Below are 20,998 nucleotides of genomic sequence, written 5' to 3'. Positions count from 1 at the left end.
TGAACGCGGGGCAAAGATATGATAAAACAACGTGAAATCAATCGATCAGAACACAGTAAGAGATCAGGGATAAGAAAAAATAATACAACCTCAAAATACACAGGTGAGCAATCTGACAAAAAATAGTAGTAAGACAGAAGCACAGGCATTGCGGTGAGCAAGAGAGACCTTCGCAGGTAGTATCAGATCAACGGACGGGCGAGATGAACCCGAACGATCCGGGACTAACAACAGTGCAGCTGGGTGCAATCAACAGCTGGAAGGATTATCACAGTTCACGAGGTGCCACGTATTAAAACGACGAAAGGTGTACAATTCCACGTGGCCAGTTACGTCTGGATGATGAGCGGCACGGAGCAATCCGTGGTTGTCTTGAATTGGCTTCCTGTACACGAGGTTCGTCAAAGAATAGTACAGTTATCCTGAAAAATTGTCAAACAGAGTACGACATTCGATTAGTTCCAAAGCAAGGTTCAAGAAAGTGAAACTGTTTGTCGAGCGTTGGGAAAAACCAAAAAAAAACAAGGAAATAGTCTACCTACCCGACTGTCTGTAGAAGTGGATCGCTGGGAAACTCCAAGTGTAGGAGGTCTGGAATTTGTGTGAGGACGAGGAGGCACTCCCGTATGGCGAGCTGTAGCACTATGCCGTCGCCGCTGATCAACGGAATCTGTTGTGCCACGCGCGGGCGTAGATGGGTGCTCGGATCGATTCCGTTCACTGCGAGTGACTTCCTCCCACTGAAGTCTCAGCGCCACATCCAAATCGGAACCGCTTCCGAGTTCTTCTTTTGCGAGTGCAAGAACTTTGCTAAAAAGACGGTTGGTGAAGTGAGGAGGTGAATAGATGAGTCCGTTGACGGAAATTTGTAAACGGTGTGGGTGACGACAGCATGAAGGTTAGGTGACCTGTGCACAATTAAGAATATTTCGTAAAAGCTAAAAGTCAAAACTATTCGTTTATGCTGAGGTATTTCTTCTCAGTGACTGAATAACAAACACTATCACAACATTTTGATATACTCGGAGTTAAATTCAGGAGCTAAACCTCTTAAAACGAAACCGAGACTTCATGTAGAACCTCCTCTTAGAGCGATTAATAAGAGAGAATCACACACTTCCTTCCAGGGTATTAAAAATAAAATCGCTCAGCTGTAACACCCTTCCGGTGCCTAACTGCCATGCCACCCGGGGGAAGCACGAGGGCTGGGATACTGCCAGGTCGTCCAGGCCTAGACAGGGGAAGTCGATTGGCAGAGGTCGAGTTCGAACCACGGACCTTCCGGTCAGTAAATTCGCGCTCTAACCACCTGGGCCATCTTATCCAGACTAGTGCCTTATGATCGTAAATTGACTGATAAACGTAGGTGAACCAAAGAATTTCCACAAGATAGTCAATTTTCTTGATGTTCTAGGAAAACGGTGCTTTTAGGAGCAGTCATTTGACAATGTTCGCTCTCTGGTAGCCCATATAAATAACTTCGGCCAGATGAGGGAGTAACCGGTCGTAAAATGGCATGATCTCCTTCAGATAAGGATCAATCAACTAATATCAGATTACGCAAGCATAAGGTTTTATCACAATAGCAACCCAGTAATAAGTAGATCGTCATTTTTGTGCGAATTTCTGGTAACTTTCATCCCATTTACTTGGCTATTTTCATGTTCATTTTTGAAAGTTGAACTCCGGCTTCAAACAATTTCCAATGAATACGAAGAGTAATGCAATAGAAACCATCTATGGTAGAATGACCGGGCACAATAGACAGACAACCAAATGGCGACCAATACCGGAAGCTGAATGCATCACAAAACAATGCAACAGAGAGCTCCAAGGGACAGAGCAAGTGCCCATGCCTAACTCAGGCCTGAGTTGGGAATTGGATAGTCAGGCGGGCAAGATAATGGACTATACCAACCGGGTGTGAGCTTCTGATCACCTAATGCCCGCTTCCAAACTCTCCACTACTTAGTTACTCCTGAATAAAAATTCTGTCTCACTAGAATCATGATCGAAATGAGGACGATAGCTACGACACAAATGGCAATGACCCTGAATGATGGGGTCACTTACAGGACAGTGTTCGGGGAAAATGTGTTCACCATGTGTGATCACAAGGTCCTATCGCTGTTTCGCATCACAGTCGGACACAAAGTAAACACAAACAACCAAATCTACCGAAGCTGGGTGAAACGATAAAAGGGAAACACAACCCCAAGATTATGGCTCTTACCCAGAACATATTTTGGGCAGATTGTCTGACGAGAGGATGCTGTTCGATTCTTGTATACCATCGGCGGATTGGGTAGTGCGATCGACAATCTGAGCGACTTTTTTCTCACTGATACCGGCTATGCTATTGGAAGATTTCAATTCCTCCAGCTGAAGTTGAACAGCCAGGCTGAGGTCACTGTCCATTTTGTTCGCGTTGGTGGATTCCAGCTTCATGTGCCTGATAGGACGGTTTGGGTGATGATGAATGGACAACGAAAATGTTTAGTTTACGGTCACGTATCTTACACTGTTCTTTTGAGAGCATTTTTTGCTGACAATCGTCCTATGACTGAGGTTCTGGTGTTGAGGCTCGACGATCTCATCTGACCTAGTGAAAATCGTGCGTGGTGTGGCAGTTAGTAGGTGTGCTACGACCATCGAGTTTATGCAGGGTACCCCAGAATGGAGGTTAAGGCCTTTTCATCGCGTTTGCAAAGAAAATACAGGCGCTGGTGGAAAGAAATAGTATGCCGTTAAGTTAACGGGAGACTCGAGTGAATCCCAGCTGAATCTCTCGTTCATGGCATACGTCAGCTGGATCAGCCGCATGAAAGCCGACTTGTACTTCAGTTGGGAGGATAGTAAAGATATCAAGGTATGTTTTCTTGATGGAACGCTAATTGATGAGACCCAAGAAGAGTGAAACGGGTGATGGGCTGTCAAAGGGTTTTCAGCAACTCGATGAGTAGTATGTTCCGCCGACAGAACGCCATTCAGTTATCTTTTGTCATCCCTCGGAGGGTCAATTGCTCTTGGCCAGATTGCCTTTGGCGTCGTGGATCATGGTCACCAGAAAAGCTGGACGTTCACAAGATGAAAAATAAATTAAACTGTCATGTCATCCCTAAACGAGAATATGCTTGTACAGGCAACAAAAACTCACTCTGTACATGCTTGAGCCAACTCCTCGACTGAAGTTGTGCGTCTTTTCCCGGATTCAGCTGCATCGTACGACGAGCTGCTGATACGGATTTTCCCTCTTGTGACTGCCTCGGGCGCCTTGATACCAGGCGCATTCACCAGCTCCACAGTAGTTTCTGTCTCACGAATCGGATTGTTGGCGACCGAATTGTTCTCCAGTACACTTGATACGGGCGAGTGCAGTTGAAATGCTTCATCCACAAATTGAGTGTTCCCGTCCACGTCGTTCAAAACCTCCCATACGATATTGGGTTCGTTAGAGAGTACCTGGTCGGTTACAAGAACTAGAATACGGCCCTGGTCGGGGAAATTACAACAGAAAGGCACTTTGGATTCCAGATAGTAAGAGTCGATGACTGTTATGCGTTCGAGTGAAAGTTGCCGGAGTGGCCACATCACGATTTTTGGATCACTTCAAACTACTAATAAGAAGCAATCTGATCTGGATAGAGCGATAACAGCCATTTTGTAGTGAATCAAGGACACAAACTGAACTGATTACAGTTGAGTGGGATTAATCCAAAGTGAGAGGGGATACTGACTTTAACTATATGGGAAAAGTATTTATTGACGTTTATGGCGGCATCGGGCGAATCAGTTACATTGCACAAACGTGGACACTTTCGTCTGTTCGGACGGAATAATCCAGCTAGGTCCAGCATGTGCTGGGAGAATAGGGGCGATACAATCACCTCACAGATGTCCGGAACTCTAGTCCCAGCATGCTCAGAGATACGCACTGCTGGTGAGGCACAAAAGGAGAGAAACTCAAGTTCGGTGCTTCCATAGTTCGGCGTGAACTTACCAGACCATTCAACCAAGGCGAAATTTCAATGTTCAAGTGTTGAACGAGAGTATATTCCCCAATCAAGCCATGTGTAGCGCCAAAACCACTTATCAATGTGCCAAAGTAGCCACCAGCATGAGACAAGAGTAGGGATGGTTATGTCGCACTGAGGATGGGTATGGCCAACGAAAGCAGGTAGCCTGATGCACTTCAGTATTTTGCGAGCAAATTTTGGTTGAAAACCGATTATTAGTAATTCAGCAGTTGCTTCAACCGAAATCTTTATCTGGCACGACAAGCTATTCGTGTTGCAAAGTCCGGCCGTATTTTTCTAAAAAGAATGCCGTTTCCCGCGCCCAAACCTGTCGACATGTGAACTGGTGGAATGGTATGAAAGAAATTAAGTCTGGGTAGATTTGATGCTGACCATTTCCAGGAGTAAAACCACCCACCCTTCCAGGACCCACTGGGCCTTGGCTCCAGGCAAACAAACGGGAATGTTGGTTCCAGTCGTTGCAGGTTACACTAGCAACAAAACTAATAAATAGGGACGGAGCGAGAAGGCTCAGTGGTTAGAGCGCGAATTTACCGACCGGAAGGTCCGTGGTTCGAACCCGACCTCTGCATCTCAACTTGGAGGTATCTCGGTTCTTGTGATACCTTCTGGTGGCACAGCTAAACGATTTTATTTTTTTTTACTATTCCGCTCCAGTATGAGTCCCAGAATTTCGATAAGCCTTGTTTGTAGCCCATCAAACTCCAGTGGTTGATGTAGAATTGGCTACCATTACGATAAGGAAACGGATATCGTAGGTTCATGTTATCGCGATTTCGTGTGTTCAAACAGCGCCTACAATCGTCCATGGATTGGTAATGTGTTGGAATATTGGTGGGTCGGGTGCATTAAGTGGCAATTGGTCAGCTGACCGTTGATTCGTTCACCGAGCTTGGCATGTGATTTGCAAACGTTTCGTCACCATTCGAGGAAACATCTTCAGTGCGCTGTTCAGTGTAGCTTCTTCGTGCGCGCGTTTTGACCCATAGATTGGTATTCACTTGAGTTTGGCCATTCATACGTTAGCCGTGTACAACGAGAATGTTGATTCCAGTCGCTGCAACTATACTCACTAAAAAGCTATTGAAAAGGGACTAGACTGAGAACCTCCAAATTAAATGCTCTAACCGATCCCTTAGGGCTGACAGAGTGGAAGTGAGACAATTGTGCATTGAAGGCGTCGTCGACGCTTTGATGAGGTGACCGGTATTGTACACAACTGCAGAAGATGCATCAAGGCTAGAGTATGCCGTAAACAGATTATCTACTGGCAATTGTGCCGATGTGTCTCAGGCAGTCCCTTTAGTCCTGAAGAGTCGAGAGCCGTCCTACAGTGCTGCGCAAATCAGCCTGATCCACATAGCCACAAAAATCTTACAGTGCACGTGTAGTTCTTGCCACGTAACTGTCGCTCACGTCATCAGTCGGCTCACTCGGCCATCAATACGGACAGAAGAGACGGGCGTCTATCAGAGCGCGTTGTGAAAAATCTCTAAGACAACAACATGCGCTGCTTATGGAAGCCGGTTGACTGTTCTAGCGATTTCTTGGGCATGAAGACCGGATCGCTAGTGCAGAAAAAGCGGAATATTTAATAGACTAAAGGGGGTTCAGCGATTGGTTTACCTACCTGAGATGCTGCATTAACTTTCGGCCTCGTTCGTTAAATGAACACAAAGGACCACATTGTTCTGTGTGGGTCGACGGTGAGTAGAACCAGTCCAATCATCAAATTAATTGCCGAGTATTGAGTACGCACTTAAAACGATATTAATTACCTCTGAACAGCAGACGGCGCAACAAAAGGTACAACGTAACCAGACATAACCAAGGGAGATGACAAAACCTCACAGTATGACAGAGTAGAGTATGAGATCAGAATACAAGGCCTCGGTGCCATCAACCACAACGTCAATCGACCCGCTTACCTCAGTCTTGTAGATGGTATTGTAGTGGTTGTTGCGGAAGAAAACAGCCAACTGTCCATCGGAAACTGCCGAATACAACTCACATAGCCCGTGATACGTGAGTTGTGAAGCCGTCTGAGCGAGAAAATCTTCCGCTAACAAACCTATTTGAGTTGTACAAGCAAAGTGGGATCGATGTCAAACCTAATCATGGTAGTAGAAGTGTTGAATCTGTTTCGAAACAGACAATCCTATGTTGAACAGTACAACAAATGCCACAGCAGGAAGTGGAGAATTCCGCTACAAATGATACGAATACTTGGTCTGAATAGAAACGGACAACACACGCATCACTTGTAGGCCGATCTAGGAGAGATGTTACGATCGCTCCTCCTCATCGACCTACGGTTTGGCACGAGGGAAAATGTATCTATGTAAAGCTCGGAAGCCGTGCATTATTTGACGACCGACGTTAATTTTCTTGCAGTGAGGTAGGTAACACTGCAACGACGCCAATACGAGCATCGAATCTACGAGGTTTTGGTTAGGAACATTTGATAAAGTTGTATGCTACAGCAATCAACATGAAGCCACCCGGTTGCGACAGGGTGATTTGAATGGCTTTCACCTCAATCTCGGACCTATATTGTGCCGTTCACTGGTAAATGCCCAAACCCACTTCAGGTCCCAGTGCGTGCTTGTCAAGTCGCGGCACACCAATTAAAAAGGAGGATTAGGCCGAATAGGGATATTGGAGACCGGAAATTCTGGTAGGTCTCAAAAGCGAAAACGATGTATGGCGACTGAAAGAAAAGGATTAAGTCATGTCCAAAAGCTAGTCCAGATATTCTGCCAAACGATTTATCATTCCAGTCAGTTTTTTTAGATCACATGCAAATGGAAAAAGGGTTACAGGTGCGTCACCGTACAGAAAGCCTGGTGTTTTCGCCAACATTCTGGATACGAACGATATGAATGCCGTGAGTGGATTTTGTTGAGAATCGAAGTTAAAACCCGATGGTGTTTCTCATTGACGATAAAGTTATTTCGGCTGACATGTCGAACAAACAGAATAGGTTCGATTTTGCGCATTCTTTGCACTAGTCTGAAATCAGTTGACAATGTGTTAACGGGGGAAAAAGTGCAAGTTTAAACAAGAAATGCCTACAGAGAACACCACAACACAAAGAGAGAGCAGCACCGATGAGTGTCGCCTGATGGTGATACAGATGACGGTAAAACTTTCCAAAGAACTTGTCAAGATCAGTGAACAAGATCTGTCGGTCTGGTGTACTAAAACTGACTCTGATCGATTTAAACGGTCCTCTGTGTCTTGAGTCAGATGGTGATATTGACGAGGTCATATTCGCTCACACTGTGCTGTTCAAAAATAAAAGCTAAACAATAGACGTGTAAGCCAGAGGACGAAATCTACGTGCAAGTAAGTCTTCAAATCACGTCTTGTTCCTGAACGGTAGCTACAGGACCTACTTATATGTCCTACACACAGAACACGTACAGTGCTCACCTACTGAGCAACCGGGTCTAGTGAAGATCGAAAATGAAAGCGTTCACTATGAGTAACGCCGAAAAATCAACTGGCTAAAGGTACACTCAATCAAGTTCTGCAAGTGAATCGGGGCTTGTTAAATCGCGAATAAAACCGGAGAAACTGTTTGCCAGAGTTTTTTGGTTCATTCTTCGGTTGTTGCTCTTTCGATCTCCAACCTGAACTGTCAGGCCAAAACGAATGGAAACATTTGCATGCGTTGCATGACATCACTTGCTCCCTTAATGCGGAAATGCTGGTCGAATCTCTTCACTCTTGACTCCTTCCCCACGGTGCTGTGTGTCACCGCGTCACCTACTGACATTAAAACATGTGTTCTATTTCAAAAGCTTCACAGGTATAGGTGCATTTCCGACAAAGCGAAGAGACATCACGGAATATCCGCAATAATCACAAAAATATTCAGTTGAACTTTACGGTGAATCAAAACGGGCAACAAAATCCTTCAGTCAACTTCAGGTGTGCTCAGACAGAACCCAAAGAACGGTGATTAAATCGGGTCACCTAAATCAAGTGGAAATGACGATTTCCGATGATACGAATGTGGAAACAAAACTCAGCAATTATTCACCAAATGGCAAATTAGTGGGTCTGTGAAACTGCAGCATTGGTTGGTTAGGTCCCCGTCACCGGGACATCAATAAGATATTTGGTCTCCATGTGTAGATACACGAGAAATCTCGGTACCTGGCTACCGGTATCCTCGATGAGAACATCAGATCAGCAGTGCTTAGGAAGAACGTTGTTCACGCTGGTACTTCGCAAACAGCGTTTACGCAACAGAAACCCTTTTGCCAAGTCCTAAGTGGAAATGACCAAAAGACAGGTGAAGTATGAAAGCCCTAATCCGTAAACCCACTCGGCTTGATCAGCAGTGTCACCTGGATGAGGACCCTGGAGCTTGACCAGTCAAACGTTGATGACTCTGGCAGCTAGGGTTCAGTTACCTTACCAGAGGCGCTCCTGTATTAAATTAGTCGACTTCCAGCCGGTCCTGATGAGCTTCCGGAATCTCCACCGATAAAACTATCAATCGCACACGAATATTCTGGCTCGTTATACCCCATTTATAAGGTCCATGGGCAAAGGCAGAGAATTTTATGCATTGCCCAACCCGTGTTCTTTTGATGAACTGTAAACTTTATTGCCTAGACCGAAGTTTTTGTCAGTCGTACGTTTACGAACGCTATGCTGTCGCCTGATTACTCCTCGAGAAACATAGGAAGACTTTATTGAGAATTATTGCAAAAGTAATCATTAGAAGCGAATTTAATAGACTTTCTATAAGAGTAGCAGTTGTAAGTTCAGTGTTTCTTAAATGTCGTAAAACCATAGATTTACTTTCAGGCGCCAAAAATGGACGAGACACACTAGGACTTGCAGATCTGTTTGTTGCCATTTTGGTCAACCTGGGAATGCCTCCAGCAGGATTCTGAGAAGCGATTTTTCTTCGAAAACGATTCTGTGTCTCAAAAATGCAGAAAAATTATTGGTGACGGAAAGGGACCGTATGAAAAGAACAGTTATCCAACTGACACACTTCATCTGTCTAGTTCTTATACACTTGCTTAGTGCATAGGAACCGAAAAGATGTGTTTGCACCCTCATTCATGAGTTCAGCTTATTTGGTCCTTAACTCTGCGTAACCACTCTACCCTAACCACTCGCCTCGAAATTAGTGCAACTGAACTCATTTCGCAGCATAATATGCATTTGAGAAGCAGACATAAATTAAAGTGGCTCACCTTGAGCTGCTTTATCTGGATCAGCTGATGCTTTGAGTTCTATCACTCGCTCAACCAGCTGATTGTAGCTTCGATCAGAAACAACCGAAATGAGTTCTGCATTTTCCGGATCCACCAACCAACCGTGGTATAGTGTGATTCGAAACAAATCAAACACACTCAGAGCCGGAGTGAATTCGAATGCGGACACTCTGGTAGAATGAAAAGAAGTTGTATTCTGGTCAGTTTGATTATCAGATTGACCTAACGTGACGGAGAAAAGGATTCTAGAGGAGTTGCTAACACAAGACAAGAATGATACGGTTACTTCCTTTCTAGCTAAGGAAAACTGGCAACGTACAAATAGAACCCTGTAGGTGCTCAATGACGGGGACAAGATGAAAGTGTTCGGCATCGTTGTCAACTGTTTCTCATGTTTCCCATAATGATGACTACCTACGAAAGAAAAACAGAAGGGCACAACAGCTTACTGGAGGCCATAGGTCACACCACCTTAATGGGGTTTTTGGTGTGATGAACAGATGATGAGTTCTGCCATGGAATTCACCCGAAAAGCGGGCTGATTAGACGGTCCACACTTTGACGCCAGATCATACACTGAGCATTTTAGGGCCATCACTCAACAAAATATGAAGAGCAAAAAATGCGCGGTCAGAATTACAGTAAACGCTGTTGGTTTGTTAGCTGGCTGGATGTACTTCTGGGGGGATAGGGTGAAAATGTCTAGGGTATCTAGTGGAACCACTAGGCACCGAATACAGGCCAGTCTGTAACTACGAGAAGCAGGCAGGACAGGCTACTGCCGATTTGGCTTCAAATCCAATGTAGCTTTAAAGTAAAGTTGGGAGCTTTATGCGTACAACTACGGTTCAATACACAAGGGGATTGGAGAGGATGGGGACACGATAATCCTGTCAGTGAATCCAAACTATACCGGAAAGCACTGTGCAGCTGTCTAATCACTATTGGGAATCCTCAGCAGTGCGCATCGCACGAAATTCAGAGTTTCGACCTCCCGGCCAATCGAACACCACAGAACGTATGCATGATGTCCTAATTTCTCGTTCGGTTACATCGTGAAGACGACGGACACGAAACCGCGTAACACTGTTCTTCTGTCTGCGTCATGAGGACTAGTTGCAGCTATCGTCTGTATGTGTCAGAGCACCAAAAAGAGAATTGGCGTTTTAAAAGCAAACTGAACAAGAATTGATCGATCTTAGTTTCACCCATCATAATTGGCGTTCATGTTTCGATCCTGTTAGTTACACAAAACCGACTGGTTTCCGGTATACATGACAAATGACTTGCTATCGTTGGATTCCCCTCATTTTCCTTTGTCCCCTATTTTTAATTGCAAGCAGCCAGATGAAAGCGAATCAACAAACTGACAAATATGGGTCGGAAACAAGAGTGTCAGGTGGTCCCGAAAAGTTTCGATATTTTGAAAGAGCTGGAATTTCGCTGTACAACAACGTACCAACTTGATGAATTCTACGCTTCGAAATGAGGAGTACACGTAGCATGAACGGACTCGGACAGTCGACTTCCCGCTTGCTAGACGGGTGTTCTATTGACTGACCTACCGACAACGCTCGCTTACGGTCATGCCTATACACCTGCACTTCATAGCTGATTCGCAGCACCTCTGCCTTATTGAACAACAGATTATACTTGTCAGTGCTACTCGTCTACCCCTTAAATGACTTCCATAACGGGCTGGAAGGCGGGATGTCGGCGGTTCAACTCATGTTGCATGTACCTGAAGTTCTCATTTCAATAACTATCAGATTTCTTTATACGCTCAAAAATTATACATATTTCCTGGCCCCGTGTGGAATGGTTTTACCATCAGGATCGACCGCAGTGAACCCTCGAGACCATAAAGAGTAGGTATGGACAATCACGCAGCGTTATTGATTCCAGTTATATGGCATCAAAGATCTAGGTACTGGAATACAGCCCGCGTTCCCAAATGACAGCACAAATGACCCTAGTATGGAACATTTAGGATGTACTTTATTGGATGTATGGGAGAACAGTCACATTTAGCCAAAATGTTTCAGCTCTAACACCCTTTCGGCACCTAGCTATTATGATAACAAAAACAATCGTTCAGCTGTAACACCATTTCGGTGCCTAGCTGCCATGCCACCAGAAGGAAGCACGAGGGCTGGGATACTGCCAAGTTGCCCAAGCCTGGACAGGGTTCGAACCACGGACCTTCCGGTCAGTAAAGTCCCGCTCTAACCACTGAGCTATCTCGCCCCAAGCTATCATGCCAGCTGAAGGAAGCATGAAGGATGCCCAAGTCTAGACAGAAGCAGTCGGGATTGGGTTCAAATCACGAACATTCCAGCCGGTAAGCTTGCGCGTTAATCACTGAGCTATCTCGAGCTCAGCTCACATTTGGTTAAGCAGGTATTAATTTAAAATGTTGCTCTTGTGATCACAACCAATCGGTGACAAGTTTGCTCACAGTTCGGCATCCTCAATGAACAAATCCACGGAATTTAATCTGGATTCAGCATCCACCTAAGACTCGTGCAGAGTGACTTGGAAAAGGAGAGGATTATAATATATGTACGCATTTACTCGGGCACATACTCCCTACCCCGTCTTCTTTTGAAAGTGAATACAGTGAATTAGCCGTGCGCGACCCGAAACATTACGTATGGATACGTATATGTACGGAGAAGTATAATGCCTAATGTATAAAAATAGGTCAGTGGGAAAGACAATTGAATAAGAATTACCCTGTAAACCGAACGTTGATATCAAGGCCCGTTTGAAGACTTGGAAACAGGTTGAAAGCATCGGCCACCGTAGTTTCATAGTTCAACAATTGGCCATCATCCAAGTCCTAAAGTAAATCATATAGTTGAAGCACAAAACAGAAGCTAACCGTGACAGGATGTGAGAGCAAAATATCACTGAGTAAGTTCACTAAACGCTGACCGGTTAGAACCTCTGTGCCGATAGGAAGACTCATCGTCCCGCGGAGAAGCAGTACATTTCCAATAGCTATGATTGGACACGGTCCGTTCTCGTTCTGAGTTATAATGGGTCGAGAAGTTCCTTGAAAGCTAATCCACTTGATATGATAGATGAAATCATTGGGGGAACTGAAGGCTGACGGTCTTGTGGGTGTCTTGATCTGTTCCGAAGCACCGGTCGCTGGTGGCTTCGACTGGGAAACTGGTATCGGCTGCGAGGAGTATTGTGATGCATTCACGTCAGTACAAAGAGAGGTAGATGCTGTGGTAGGTTCAACAGAAGGAGGCGACAAACCAACATGAACATGTTGGGCAACAATATCTTCGTCTGCAGTTGGGAGATCAGGGTTGAACGAATCCGAATGTGAGGATGAAGTAGAAGCCTGTAACGTCGAACATTCGGATGCCGGTTCAACAGAATGTTCACTCTGTTCACTACTTGTGGTTTGTGTAGTGGTCAAGTCCATCTCTAGCACGTACACGTGCTCTGGGTAGTATGCTTGGTTCTCCCTGTAAGATTGAACATGAGTACATGACGCGCTACATATAGGATTGAGTAAAAACACAAGTGACGTGGACAACAACAAACAAGTGATTCTGAAGAAGCACACAAGTATACGCGTAACCAGCAAAAAGGCGGATAGCAGGAACAAAAATAACTCAATTTCCAATTTACCAGCTACAAACCGCATGCCATATGCACATTGGTTCCCGCTGCTGCAGTTTCGACCACCGGTAAATGGGAAAAAGGAATGCACAACCAAGTGTTGAATGCTAAGGCGTGATCAGTTTGTTCGGAAATTAGGTATCTACCCACTGGAGGCGATAGCTTTGATGCACGAGCAACACTGACTGCGCGATTGGACCATTTCTGCCAATGTCAGTAACCATTGGTGATTTGAGTCCCGAGGTCCCCATCCAGGAAGGTGACAGTTGCCAACCCGATTAAGTTTACTGTTTTCGCACTTCGGTGCCACGTCATACAGTGTCCACCTCTCAGTCGCCTCCACTCAGCACAGGGCTGGGAGAAAAGAGCTCTGCGAGACAGACGGTCTTCTGGCATGCGGAGCACATGTCCCAACCAGTACAACCTGTGAAGCCCAAGTAATTCATTTATTCCGGGAGAGTTCCTTCTTCCGGAGACCACCTGGCATACCTCAGCATTACCAATCCGATTTTCTCACCAGATCTGACCAATGCTGCGGGGACACCGATGATCGAAAACTGACACCTTCCGTATTTCCTCTGCGCGTAGGGGCCACGTCTCTGATCCATAAAGCAGTATGGATCGCACCAACACAGTCCAAACTCTTCCCTTGACAAACAAACTCACGCCACGTCGGCGCCATAGGTGTTGGAGGATGAAAAACTTCCCTGGTCTGTTCGATTCGAGAAGTAGTCTCATCTCCAGTCAGTCCAGCGGAATTCATACAGCTGTCCAGGTAAACAAATTTACCTACCACGTCGACTGGCTGACCTGCAAGTATGAGGCGTGGGCCTTGTCTTACACCACTGGACGTGGTGAACTTGGGCGAGAGCCTCCTGTACACTGTAGGTACCCACAGGAGTTCGCATACAGTGCCCTCATAAGGGAGAGAAATTTGAAAGGGACACCACTGATCGCCAGACACTGCCAAATTTGCTGACGATCGACAGTATCAAAAACAGCTTTCAACTCAAGAAAAACGATCAACGTGAGACGTCTGAAGGAGTGGTGCTGTTCAATAATTTGTTTCAAGATAAAGATATGGTCGATGCACCCTCGACCAGGGCGAAACCAAGCTTGATTCTCATGAATCTGTCTCTCCCGATCATTCAGCAACCTGCGCAAAATAATTCCAGAGAGAACTTTAGATGCGACGGATACCAGGCTGATACCATGATGGCTTGCTCCATTTTTGAAAACTGGGATGACGGTCGAGGAGCTCCATTCGGCTAGTATTCTATTTTCGTTCCAAATCTTCTGCAGTATGGTTGTCAGAGTGTTCACCAAGATCTCCCCACCTTCTTTGAAGAGTGCGGGGTGTAGACCATCCCGGCCACGTGCCTTGTCGCTCTTCGGGATTGAAATCTCACGCTAAATTTCGGTTGCCGATGGCGGGTTGGTGTTAATGTTCCCTTCGGGCCAGTTTGGTTCTTTTAGTGGTTGTGTTGAAGGAGACCAAGTGGACTGTTATCCGAAGTGCTTGGCCCGCCGCTCAAGACGGCGAGGGAGGGAATGAATTGCTGTTCCGTCTTTTTTCACATACTGTTCCACTGACACTTGTTTTTTACCCATTAAAACAAAGCGGGGCTGTTGCCTGAAGCGGAAGCCTTCTTCATATCCTGGGTCTTCGAAATCCACCAGCGTTCTCTGCCATTCTTCAAGCTCCTGATTGTTCAACGTTTGAGGGATCTGTGTGCGCCATCATAGTCGCTAGTTGCTGGTATGACCTTTCTGGCAGCAATAAGACCTGCTGATCTTGAGGATATCCAGTGTTCATTGAGTCGAGTCAGGTGGACCGGACAAACAGTTCTGAAAGCTGACAGCATTGCTTCTCTAACTCGCCTCCATTAATCTTCCAAGTAGTCTTCTTCGTCCACATGATTGTGCGTTTCCAGTAGCTTTCTGGCCAGATGAACTCGATACTCTTCAGCTACTGAAACTTGTCGAAGTTGATGAACGGAGCTGCTCTCTTTCGGAAAGTGTATTGCTGACGGAAAGCGAATTGCTAAGCGGACCCGAATGAGGACGTAATCAGAGTCAAGTTGCGTACCCCAGAAGGAACAAAAATTCTTAACTGAGGCTCTCCATCGGCAACTGATGGCCATATGGTCCAAGTGAGTCCACGACTGTCTTGTGGTAAGTGACCTCCAAGTAACTCGGTGCGTGCTTTTGTGTTGGAAATTCGTGCTGGCCAGGAACAGACGATGATCTGCACACAACTTAAGCCACTCTCCATTATCCGTACGTTCAATATCGACTCCAAATCGACCACCTAACTGTGATTCTTCCGAACTTAGTCGTCCAACTTGGGCGTTCATATCACCGGCCAAAATTACTATATCCGTCCTTCTTGCCGACCGAGGCAGCCGTGACATCTTAAAAAAACTCGTCCTTCTCAGTCTCAGAGCTGCATCGACCTGCGTTAATTTTAACTGATCTAGACAACCGCACGGTGCAAAGGCGACTGTTTACTGGGATCCAGTCCAGTAAGGCGCTTTAAGCCTTGGGGCTGCGTGCAACTACCACATCGTAGATACCACGAGCCACTGCGCAGGATCACCGGATGTCCGAAGAGTGAAATGTGGAATAACTTGGCCCGTCCTAAGCGGTTTGGGTAGCACGACCAAAATTGGGTCCAGCATGCGTGTTTCGGAGGCAACATATATCGACAGAGAGGGGAAGTGGGGCGAGATGGCTCAGCGGTTAGAGCGCGAATTTATTTAATGGAAGGTCCGTGGTTCGAACCCAGCCTCTGCTTTTCGACTTCTGTCTGGACTTGTGCAACCTGACAGTATCCGAGCCCTCGTACTTCCCTCTGAAGGCATGGCAGCTATGCACCGAAAGGGTGCTGCAGCTGAACGTTCAGAGAGGAAAATTAAGGTTTCAGTAAGGGATGCCTGTTGCCCTATTTGACATAGAGTAGGGACATCAAAAGCTGCTGGTCGCCTGGGGGAAACGCCTTACTGCCTTCACACTCCTCTTGCAGAGGACAGCACGACTTTACCTCCAGACCGCCTCGTAATACAATTACTCGCAGTACGTAAACTCGCTTTTCTTCATCTGGCTGCTCCCCTTTGGTCTTTCTCGCATGGTTGGATCTTTAGGAACTGAGCTCCAGCCAGTATAGCCTACAGGATCCTTGCAGCACAGAAGCTCGGCCACCACAACAAGGTGACAGCTTTGGGTCGGGACAGGGACGAAAATCAAGCTCCTTGCCTTAAGCCTACCACCATCGCAGCACTATCTCACCCACAATAAGTTACCGCATCCCTATCCAAGAAATCAAGATTGTCCGCAGCATAAGTGAGCCCCTGGCTGATATTTACAGTCAATAAGTTCGCGCTTTAACTACTGAGCTATCTTGAGCTCAACGTAAGTGCAGGCTGGAAACTGAGCAAAAATTCACAATAAAGCTCGTCTCTATCGGAAACGATAATGCAGCCCGATAGTATACACACAAGAATCACGAACAACCTAAGCCCTTTTAACCACCGCCGGTCGACCACTTCCTTTATTTGTATTCTCTCCTGGGGCGAAAGTTGATCCCGCATACAATACGGTCATTCTTGAAATCGATGGATATTACGAAGTGCCCTGAGTTCTCTTGGAACGCTGCAACGAATATCCATGAGCGGGGTTAGCTCATGGTGCTAGCAGCTGGAAGGGCAACGCAAACTGTTCAACTAGCCTTGGAATTCACTCCTCCAGGGAAAGAAGACTGTGGTCTACGCCTTTTTTTGAAAACACGCAAATCTCCAGAATTTCAGTACGACAATACATTGTTTACGAGGAGACTTACTGCCTCGTTCATCCAATTGTGATAGCACATCAGGTTTGATATCCAAAATGCCAACAGGGGTAGAACTGTGCTTCTGGTGTATTTCAATCCAACATGGCTCCTTGTCAGTGTAAGGCCTGACCGCATTCTGCGAATGTATGGCAAACACAATTGGTACCGGTCACGAAATTCTTGGTTTGGGGGTGAGTTTCTTGACGAAAGAGTGAAGTGGCACTTTGTACCTCACTGAAGTTATCACCATCGACAGCATGACATGAGTATTAAATACTGATAGTTCGCTGCCGTAGAGCCACAATTTATTTGAAAGCCTTATTGTGAGGAAAAGAATAAATGAATGAGGAAGACTAACGCCAGGTGAAAGTTTGGGCACCTCTCTCATTTCGCCACTCTAAAGTGGACATTAAACACTCTCTTCAGAGCAAACGACGTGATGTGCGCAATACGTCGTCTAAAGACGTATTTTTAAGCCTTTAAGCCGGACACATTCTTCAATTGAAGCCCCTGTTGCGTAACCGAACTCTTGCCTGACACCACTTGATGCAGTGAACTTAGGTGAGCTTTCCACGGGAGCAGAAAACCAACGTCGTTGGTTGCTGGAAGCAGTGTCGCTATTCCGGAATCTGTTTGTTATATATTTGCTGTTTTTCAAACATTTCATTGTTGTTGCTAAATCACTTTCTTCCGCTTCCAGCTCTCAGTGTCAAAGTTTTGGATGAATAAAGCCTAGCTTTCGGGCCCTCAGTCTTTTCCATTGTCATTCTGATTGTCTTTGCACTCCGACCCTCGTCGTACACAACAATTTATTCATCCAAAAAAGTCTTCGAACAATGGATCGATTCTTATGTCCTGAACTATTCGATACCGACCCCAATACTCAAGACTCGGCAGATACCTGGGAGCATTGGTTTTGTACTTTCACAAACTTCCTAGAGTCAATCGGTTCTCATTCACCAGATAAACTGAAAACCTTGTTCAATTACGTCTCCCCTAGTGTTTACCGATTCATCAAAGACTGCAAAGACTATGAATCAGCCATCGAAACCTTGCGAGAAATTTACGTACAGCCAAAAACTGAAGTTTTTGCACGGCATCTTTTGAACACTTGTAAACAGGACGGAGCTCAGAACCTTGATCAGTTCGTGTAGAAGCTTCGCAGTTTATTGTCAGACTGCCGCTTTACAGCCGTCAGTGCAGAACAGCATACCGGTGAAGCGTTGCGAGATGCGTTTATTAGCGGACTTTATTCCAATACTATACGCCAGAGACTACTGGAACATAAGCCGCTGGATTTTAAAACCGCGTACGACCATGCAAAGTCCCTCGAACTAGCGCAAAAACAGTCGTCGTTTTTGCCGAACACTCAACTTCCCTGTGCCACCGTATCGAACGACACGCCAAAGTCCCCACGTTCTCAAACGTCATCGCACGAGCAGGCGACTGCTGCCAGTGTGGGGTCTTCATGTTTCTTCTGTGGCTATGCTCGTCACCCGAGATATAAATGCCCCGCTAAAGATGCGACCTGCAAAAACTGTGGGAAGAAAGGGCATTTTCAAAAGGTATGCAGATCTACTGGTCCGCGGAACACCTCATCTGTTTCAAGTGCGCTATCTTGCGTCACTGCAGCGGCTCCCGAGTGTCTAAAAGAAGCAGTCACCGATGTGAAAGCCAATGGTGTCCCGCTTCGAGCTCTTGTTGATACTGGTAGCTCAGAAAGTTTCATTTCCGAAAAGGTAGTCCGTCGTAACAAGTGGTCTGTACTACCATCGTCATCTGAGATAACTTTGGCATCTATCCAGCACAAAAGCTTTACTCTTGGACATTGCTTTTTAACGTTGCAACACAAACAAAACAAGTATCCCTCTTTCAGGTTTTCAGTATTACGTGACCTCTGTGCAGATATTTTGCTAGGGCATGACTTTCTTAAGCTTCATAAGTCCCTGGAAATCTCATTCAACGGTGACAAACCTTCTTTTTCCCTTTGTGGCCTAATTGCTGCCAAAATTGAACCTCCCACTTTGTTCGAGCATATTGACCCAAGGTGCAAGCCAATCGCCATAAAGTCCAGGCGACATTCTGCAGACGACGAGGCCTTCATTGCTTCTGAAGTAAAGCGTTTACTTGACCAACACATCATTGAACCCTCGAAGTCCCCATGGAGAGCGCAAGTGCTCGTCACGACAAATGAACGACAGAAGAAGCGAATGGTGGTTGACTATAGTCAAACTATAAACCGATTTACGCAACTAGACGCTTATCCGCTCCCCAGACTTGAAGATTTAAGTACTAAAATAGCTCAATATCGTATTTTCAGCACGCTTGATCTTGAAAGTGCGTATTATCAAATACCCATTAAAGAAAGCGACAGAATCTACACGGCTTTTGAGGCTTGCAACAACCTCTATCAGTTCCGTCGAATACCTTTCGGAGTAACGAATGGGGTAGCCTGTTTTCAAAGGGTAATGGATGACATAATACGCGCCGAACAACTTACCGGGACATATGCGTATGTGGATAATGTTACCATTTGTGGAGAGAATCAAGAAGAACATGATCAAAACCTCCAACTTTTCCTCACCGTAGCACAAAAGCACGGCCTTCAGTTAAATCACGATAAAAGAACGATTTCCACCACTAAGCTCAGACTCCTTGGCTATGAAATTACTGAAGGTACCATCAAACCAGACCCTGAACGCTTCAAGGTATTGCAAGAACTGCCCGTTCCGAATGACATCAAGTCTCAACAACGACTGGTAGGATTGTTCGCGTACTGTTCTCGTTGGATAAGCCGTCTCTCGGATAAGATCTACCCAATCACTCACAATACAAACTTTCCTGTCCCTGAATCTGTTATGAGAGCATTTGAAAGTTTGAAAAAGGAGTTGATGGATGCAGCCTTGTTCACTATGCACCCGAGAATGCCTTTGGTGCTCGAAACTGATGCATCTGATGTCGCGATTTCTGCTACACTCAATCAAGACGGCAGACCGGTCGCATTCTTCTCACGTACACTGTCTTCCAGCGAAAAACACCATTCCGCTATTGAGAAAGAAGCGTGCGCAACTGCCGAAGCAGTTGACAAATGACAAAAATGACAAAATCCAATGATGGCGGATGGAGTTATCGGCTTTTTCTTTTGATGTTACCTACAGGCCAGGCATAGAAAACAAAGCTGCTGACACGCTTTCTCGAAGTGTCTGTGCGAACACTTCATCTAACCTGGATCTAAAACGCTTACACACAACCCTGTGTCGTCCCGAGCAACATGCATGATGCATTTCGTTCGTGCCAAGAATCTACCATTCTCCCTAGAGGATATCCGACTCGTCATTAAGCAGTGTCAAGTGTGTGCGGAACTAAAACCACGTTTCTTCAAGTCATCTGGCGGTACCCTCATTAAAGCCACACAAACGTTTGAACGCTTAAGCATTGACTTTAAGGGACCACTGCCTTCGACGACTCGAAACAAATATCTACTGACGATCGTAGACGAATATTCCCGTTTTCCGTTCGCCTATGCATGTCCAGATATCAGTTCGTCTACGGTGATATCATGCCTTGTGCCACTGTTCGCCACATTTGGCCTGCCAAGTTTCGTGCATTCGGATCGTGGCTCATCATTCATTTCGGATGAGATCAAACGATTTCTTCATGAAAAAGGTGTAGCCACCAGTCGGACCACTCCATATAATCCAAGGGGGAACGGCCAGGTGGAAAGATTGAATGGAACTTTGTGGAAGGCTATTACGCTTTCATTACGATCAAAGGGTCTTCAAATCAGTCACTGGGAAGCCGTTTTACAAGACGCTCTCCACTCGATTCGTTCTTTGTTGTGCACGGCCACCAATGCTACTCCACACGAGCGGATGTTTCATCACAATCGAAAATCCGCAGTCGGTACGTCCTTGCCACAGTGGTTGCTTTCGCCAGGACCAGTTTTGATGCGGCGAAACACACGATCTTCAAAGTACGACCCCCTAGTCGAAGAGGTCGAGCTCCTGGAATGTAACCCTGAGTACGCATATGTCAGACGCCCTAACGGCATGGAAGAAACGGTCTCCCTACGCCACCTGGCGCCTTCAGCAGATTTCGGATGTGCTCCAGCATCCGAACAGCAGCAACCGGAGTCCAACGCTGATTCATTTATTAAGCCGGAACTATCTGACTCTGCTTCGGAAAGTGAAATGTCGAATTCTTCTGAACACCCATTGGTTATACAACAACAGCGGACACGGCCGTAT

At 45.9% G+C, this 20,998-nt stretch overlaps 1 protein-coding gene across 1 annotated transcript; it reads right to left on the bottom strand.

The window, feature by feature from the left end:
• Positions 1-2,987: 2,987 nt before the first annotated feature.
• On the bottom strand, positions 2,988-13,530 carry T265_01749 (hypothetical protein; the record flags this gene model as incomplete). The annotated part of the gene is made up of 7 exons (XM_009165839.1): positions 2,988-3,072; positions 3,158-3,492; positions 5,966-6,108; positions 9,260-9,450; positions 12,016-12,122; positions 12,165-12,765; positions 13,412-13,530. 7 exons carry the CDS (start codon positions 13,528-13,530, stop codon positions 2,988-2,990), a joined length of 1,581 nt encoding a protein of 526 aa, XP_009164103.1.
• Positions 13,531-20,998: the final 7,468 nt, after the last annotated feature.

The sequence above is a fragment of the Opisthorchis viverrini genome (genome assembly GCF_000715545.1).
Source record: "Opisthorchis viverrini unplaced genomic scaffold opera_v5_19, whole genome shotgun sequence".
In the NCBI taxonomy this organism is placed as follows: Eukaryota; Metazoa; Platyhelminthes; class Trematoda; order Opisthorchiida; family Opisthorchiidae; genus Opisthorchis; species Opisthorchis viverrini.
The sequence above is the reverse complement of the archived record's forward strand: the minus strand, read 5'-3'. Positions and strand labels throughout refer to the sequence as shown.